Source organism: Crocodylus porosus, unplaced genomic scaffold (assembly GCF_001723895.1).
Source record: "Crocodylus porosus isolate Cpor-Errol unplaced genomic scaffold, CroPor_comp1, whole genome shotgun sequence".
In the NCBI taxonomy this organism is placed as follows: Eukaryota; Metazoa; Chordata; order Crocodylia; family Crocodylidae; genus Crocodylus; species Crocodylus porosus.
Window position 1 is genome coordinate 63339359 of NW_017728907.1, and position 7310 is coordinate 63346668.

General features: G+C 42.4%; 1 protein-coding gene across 3 annotated transcripts in view; it reads left to right on the forward strand.

Annotated features, from left to right (window-relative positions):
• The window catches only part of LRRC7 (leucine rich repeat containing 7), a 220369-nt gene that overhangs the window by 37769 nt on the left and 175290 nt on the right, over positions 1-7310 (forward strand). For all 3 annotated transcript variants that reach the window (XM_019531612.1, XM_019531613.1, XM_019531611.1), the window contains exon 4: positions 3977-4066. In XM_019531612.1, the coding sequence (XP_019387157.1) occupies positions 3977-4066 (90 nt within the window). The remainder of the gene's footprint in view (positions 1-3976; positions 4067-7310) is intronic.

Sequence of the window (7310 nt, forward strand, 5' to 3'; positions counted from 1 at the left end):
CCCTAGTCTCTCCTCGTGGGGCTTGGCCTGCAAGTCCTTAACCATACAAGTGGCCCTTCTCTGGACCCTCTCCAGGTTATCCACATCCCTCTTGAAGTGTGGTGCCCAAAACTTAATGCAGTATTTCAACTGTGGTCTGACCAGTGCCCGATAGAAGGAAAGTATCACCTCCTTAGTTCTGTTTGTCATGCACCTGCTGATGCATGATAAAGTGCAATTAGCTTTGCTAATTAGTCGCACTGATGACTCATGTTCATCTTGGAGTCAACTAGGACTCCGACATCCCTTTCCGCTTCCGTGCTACCGAGCAGCTCATTTCCTAAGCAGTAGGTGTTCTGGACATTTTTCCTCCCTAGGTGCAGCACTTTGCATTTCTTCATGTTAAATCACATTCTGTTGTCTTCTGGCCATTTGTCCAACCTGTCCAGGTCTGCCTGTAGTTGTTTCCTGCCCTCCGGTGTGTCAGCTTCTCCCCACAGTTTTGTATCATCTGCAAACTTGGACAGAGTACACTTCACTCCCCTGTCCAAGTCACTGATGAAGACATTGAAGAGTATCAGTCCAAGGACTGAGCCCTGCGGGATCTCACTGCCCACGCCCTTCCAGGTTGATACCGACCCATCCACCACTACTCTCTGGGTACAACCCTCTAGCCAATTTGCCACCCACTGGTCTGTGTAATCATCCAAGTCGCAGCCTCTTAATTTGTTCACCAGTATGGGGTGAGATACCATATCAAAGGCCTTTCTGAAGTCTAAGTGAACGATATCTACCCCCTACTCCTGCATCCAGGTATTTTGTAACCTGGTCATAAAAAGATACTAGATTAGTCAGGCATGATCTACCTGCAACGAACCCATTCTGGTTTCCCCTCAGTATAATTTTTCCTGCTGGGCTCTCACATACATAAGCCTTAATAATCTTTTCAAAGACTTTGCCAAGGATGGAGGTGAGACTGACTGGCCTATAGTTGCCTGGATCCTCCTTCCTTCCCTTCTTGGAAATAGGGACCACACTGGCCCTTTTCCAGTCCTCTGGGACCTGGCCCATGTGCCAGTTCTGAACTCCCAGATAAGTTCTGGCATTCTGTTTCAGGAGCCTTTTCATATTTGGCCTAAACTTTAGAGATGGTAAGTATACCTGACCTGATCATCTTGGCTGGGAGTCCTTGTTCATCAGTCACCCTTAAGCATTTAGAGAAGCTTTGGTAACCCTGAGGTATGAGATTACCCTACAGAAGGGCAACCCTTACTTTGGCTACTGTGGGCCTCTCCCTGAATTTTAAGGGAACATGGTGGAAAGGGAATGGAGCTTTGCTGGCCGCTAAACCTCAGTGCTCCCAACAATTTTCCATTTTGCATTGTCCCATTATTTTTAGTGACGTGTTCCTTCTTTGTTTGCTATCAGTGAGGTGCTGAGGATGTTGTGCTGTGTCAGGGGAGGACCTTCAGCCTGCACACTCCAATTGCTGAAAGAGAGAGTGTTCTGCCTTGTGATCTTGCAAACCAGAAGGGCCAAACAACTGTTCTCTGTGACATTAATGCCATGGTTTGGATTTCTGGGAGGAATTAAATCTACTCATTGCTGTGGGTATGACTGGAATACTAGGGCTGAGAAGTTATAATTTCTACTGCTTGCAAGCCTGGAGTTGTTGTAAATGCCTTCTCCATTTAGAAACCAGGTGCATCGCTTAGACTTTTTGCCTTTGAAAATACAATATTTCTTTGGCTAAAAGATCCATTTTTTCCCAGTGTGCTTGGTCACAAGTGGAGCAGGCCCAGGGTGAAGGTGTAGTAGGAGTGGCCATGTTCTTCCAGGCAGCAGGAAAGGGAATGATGGGGGAAAAGCAGGTGATCAAAGTGGGGGAAGCATTAGGAGTCAGGGGAGCAATAGGACCAGGGGAGGAGCAGCTCTGTTTCCAATTCTGGGCCAAGGGATTTATAGAAGTTTGGGGGAGCCCAGTAGCAGCAGACAGCAGAGCTTTGGGCATTGAGGGGGGGTCTGGTTGGCCAGCAATATAATCAGAGGAAAAAGGAACAGCACTCCTCCAGAAGCCAAGCAGGTTTTAACTCTTCAGCTAAGGTAGTCGGTACCCAATTGTGAATGATGGGATGGTTGGCTGTGGGAGAGCCATCATTTCTCAAGGTCTTTTAGCTCTTCAGCTTCCTATAGGGTAACTACGCATTGTGCATAGGGTTTTGGTGGGGAAGAGGAATACTGCTGGGCTGGCCAACTCCCTGCTGTGTTCTGGTGGAGAGACAAATGTAACTTGAAGCACTTCATAATTATTCCAATTTCCTCTAGTGTCATTTTTATATGGTTCTGGTCCTTCACTTTTTATAGCACTTTCAAGACACTCAAAGCACAATAAATGTATGTTTGTCCATGCCTTTGAAGTGCAGTGAAAAGTGTAGCATAGTTAAATAGTAACTGATTAGCTTCCCTCATAGTACAGTAACTATAATGTGCAGTAAAAAAATGTAGTAGCCAATTAGTTCTATTTCTTTCACTGAATAATCACTGTGTGATGTAATAAAGGGCATCATGCCATCTTGGAGAACTTTCACTATAATCAAATCCAAATCCAAGGAATACTTAATAGCCTTTTTGGGGTTCAGTCCTATTAGTTCTTAAGTCAGTAGAAGTTTTGTCATGATATGGCATGAGTTACACACACCTCCTTGAGGCCAAAGGTATTTTGATTTACACACCTTTTTCTTTAGCAGTATAGAATGTTGCCTTAGGGCTTTAATACATATACATGCATTGCTCTCTGAAGGTGCCTGAGCTGGACAAGCTAGCTTGGGTGCTTAAAGCAGTCTTGTCACATTAGCAGACTGCTCTGCCTGGGCTAATGCTTCTCACTGCTCTGTGCTGTATAGACATACCCTTTGGTATATCTATACCATTAGTCTTCTAATTTAAGGAAACAGCTTTGTGGTACAATCTGTTCTGTTCTCTTTCATGACAGTGTCAAAGACTGGTTCCACAGATAATACATGCTGAAATAAGGCTGACATATTAATAATATATCATGGAAATGTATTTGATAAAGCTTCCTATAGAAATTGTGATGCAATGAATTTAAAATAAAGGACCAGTCAAGAGTACTTAAATACTTACTATTTTCAGCAAAAATATAATAGACTACTTTATCCAGTCTCACACAGCATATGACCCCAGCTGACTTCCTGCCCTTTGGGCAGGGGGCTGGACTCGATGATCTCTCGAGGTCCCTTCCAGCCCTGATGTCTATGAAATCTATGAAATATATTTTAACATGCAACAATATCTATAATCAAACATTAGAAAGCACATGTTGTTAGTTATCAAAGTACTGAAAACATTTTAATGGATTTGTGGTTATGTGGTTGACTGCTTTTTCATTTGAAACGGTCCTCACTATCTACCTTTATTGGGCATCTGCACCATGTGTGGTTATTTATACCAGTACAATCTGTGGGCAAATTGCTGTCAAATCAAGACGAGAATATATGAGGATCACTTATCAAGTGTAAATGACTACCCCAAGTTCGTGACAATAGTAAAATAAACTTTTAATCTATGTAAAAGTGCATGATTGCATCTCTAACGAAAGCACAGGCTGTTTTAAAAAAAAGAACTGGAACCCTATTCAAGAAGTTATGAAATGTGAGGCACTTAGCATATGCTTATCATTTCCGTTAAGATATCCTCTTCTAAAAAGCGTAAAGTAGGACAAGAGAAAAGGGTGCTGTAGTTTGAATGTGTCATGCATATAAATCTCATCCTGTGATAATAGCCTGAAAATGATGGTTTAAAAGCAGGCAAAAATGCTGGCTATAACAAGTTACTCAAGACATTCTTCTTCACTATTTGTGTCGCAAAGTGAGATGAGAGTGGAGAATGTGTCATGCTTCTCCTTAGAGACTTACATTTTTATTGTCTCTATAGCAACATTGATGCAAAGACTTTAACTCCTCTAACTCTTTTTTAGGCTACCAGATGGCTTTACACAGCTTTTAAACTTGACTCAGCTCTACCTAAATGATGCCTTTCTGGAGTTTCTTCCTGCTAACTTTGGAAGGTAAGGATTGTTAAACCCCATGTGAAACATGATTTAGCTTTATAGAACCATCTAGGAGCGGCATTGATAAGAAGTAGAAATGTATGGAGGATTTTTAGTCCTTACAGACCTTTTTTGAGGAACGATTGTAATTGGTAGTGAAATTGGCATCAACTGGGAACCTTGAGGGGGTCAGTTGCATTTATTTATTTATTGATTTGATTTATATTCTGCCCTCCCCAAAAAGGCTCCAAGCTGTTCACAATAAAGCTAGGATAAATCCTAAAAAATGATAAAATACTAGAATAAAATAGGACATAATAAAACAATATCCACAAACATAAGTCCACATGCTGTAAGCCTACCCAAGTAAGGTCTTATTCAGGTGTGGACTCTTATGGACCTCAAGGAGGAGGTTTGAGGAAGAAGTTGTGAAGAGCAGAGAGAAGAGGCAGGTACAAGAAAATGACTAGTGCTAAACAAACAGATGCCAGAATAAAAATAATATGCATGAGGATGGACCCCTGGACCTGCTACACAGCCCTTTACATTTATGTAAGCAAATTGATTTCACTGAGCACCTTTATCCAGCCTGTAGGTAGCTGGTGTCTGCATTTCTGATCCCCTATCTTTGAATGAAGGGGACCTAGATTATGGCAGAACAGAGTCTGCTCCTCTTGATTGTGGGGAGAAGAGGATGAACAGGAATAAAGGATTATGAGTCAACAAGGAAGAGGAGAATTGAATGAATATGGTAGAACGAGCAAAGAGGAAATGCAGAAGAGCCAGGGAGAAAAGGGACTGTGCTTTTGTGGATGTGGGAGAGACCAGCCAATAATGGGGAAACAGAGAGAAGAGCTGAAAAAAAAGAACAGAAAATCAGGACGAAACATCCCCAAAAGCCCAAGAATAAAATCAAAGTTATAACATGGAATACTAAAAAATGTGGAAGTCAGGTACCTCATCAACCCTGCAGCAGCTGCAAAATTCTTGGGCATGCCATTGGAGGTCCTGTGGCAGATGGAAGGCATTAGCACAGCCATAATTGGGCACAATAATCAGAATGGTGCTTCGACTGCATTACTCTTGGCTGTTTGCTGTTTTTGTTTTCTCTGCCTGCTGTCTGGGCGTGCTGCCTGGCAATTCTGATGACGGTTTTAAGACAAGGGCTAACATTACAGTCTTCTAAGTGGCTTAAATTCCACTCAAATAAATCTCCTGAGAAATCATAAGAAGATTTTCTTGAGTAAGTATTGCTGAATTTGGTGCAGGATATACACTGTTTTAAAGTAAATATGTGAAACATTTTACATATAAATGCACTATGTCTGTGTGGCTGATATGAAATATATATATAAAATAGGGAATAAATAAGTGATATGGCATGACTAGATTGTGGAATCACCACCTTTGGGTTTTTTTAGAACAGGTTAGATTAATATCTGTTATAGATGGTATAGATATACCTGATCCTGTCTCAGTAAAGTGGAACAGACAAGGTGGCTTCTTGATGTCCACTTCCTTTCTACGTTTCTGTGGTATAATTATCAGGTACTGGAAGTCATTCTGTATAAATGCTGATAAAATGGATATAACACACAATGGTATCACTATGTCTCATACATACCTCATGGGCATGTTTTAAGGAATTTAAAAAAAAGTACTGGTGATGTCTTGTAATATTTTTTTCTGCAAAGCCAGTTGTTTTAGCTACCAGAAATCAAATTGTATAAGGCTCAGTGGCAGCCGTAAAAAAAAAAAATTATGATAATTACCTACAATCTTTTTTTTTATTATATTTTAAAAGTCATGATTTTGAAGTCTGCTAACTCAAGGAGCATTTGCTGTGTTCCACTGGTAATCTGGGAATCTCCCGTTCCAACAGCCCTATTCTGAACTTAAAACATTTTATACCTTTCTTTCAACTTTCTGTCACTGACCAAGAACTGAAGCTTATGAGTTTTGGGCCTGAGGCAGGAGAAGTTTTTGAGATCATTTCCATTTGAACAGAAAAACAAAAAAATGGTAATTTGAATTTGCTTAAGCATTTCGAATATTCAAATGAGCCCCAAGGGAGATATTTTCGCACAACAGTCAGCAACCTTTTTATGACCCAGTGCGATCAAGTTCAGGTCAGAGGTGGGCAGAGGTTGGATGGTAGGACCCAGAAGCTTCTGTGATTTTTCCTGCAGTGGTACAAAGAAAATGCCTGCCACTACCACTTGTCCCCCTGATAGCAGAGGGGTAGTTCCTACAGTCAGCCAAGTACCTCCTGAATCCCCCAAAGCCCCACATCTGTGGGCTGCATCAGATGGCTCTTCAGTCTGGATCCAGCCAGTGGGCTATAGGCTTTCAACCCCAGTATTAGTGGGTGGATAATAGGCAATATACTAAGGATAGCAAAAAATAAACATAAATATGACATGGGTTCGGTCTGTCCGTTAAATGTATCATAGAATCCTAGACAAGTAGGGCTGGAAGGGACATCTAGACATCATCTAGTCCAACCCCCTGCCTGAGGTGGAATCATCCCTATCAAAATCATCTCAAATAAATCCCAGCGTAACCCACTACTAAAACCATGCAATCAACCTTATTGTGCAATTACAAAGCATAACATCCTAACCTTCCATAGGTGAAGCATAGGCATAATGGTGTTCAGTGTTCTGCTGCTGCAAGGGTTATTAAAATGCACTTGAGAGATCTAAGGACGGGGCCATGTACTCTGCTACAAAAGAAGACAAATCTCCCCACAGCCCATTCCAATCCGACTGTAGGGTAAAATTACTTCCTGATCCCAAGTACAGCAATCAGTCTGACCATTATCTGGCCTCCAGGCTCTTGATCACCTGGGTGATAGCGATCATTGCTTGCTGGAATTCACCATCCAGTGCAGGTTGTCAGGGGCCTGCAGCAAGGCAGTAGCCCTGCACTTCAAGAGGTTCAGCTTCAACAAGTTGAGGAGATTAGTGGGAGAGGCGCTGGCATTCTTGAGGGCAGGGGAACTCAGTGCCCAAGATGAGTGGTCGTTCCTTAAGGAGATGATACTCAGGGCCCAAGGGGTGACCATCCCAACAAGAAGCAAGGGGGGCAAGAGTGCCCAAAAGCCCCCCAGCTCACCAAGGGCATCTGGGAATCCCCAATTGCCAAAAAGGCGGTGTACGCTTGGTGGAAGTGGGGTGCTATCTCCAAGGAGGAGTATACCTCCTCTGCTCGGGCCTGTAGGGGGGCTGTCAGGAAAGCTAAGGCAGACATAGAGCTAGGA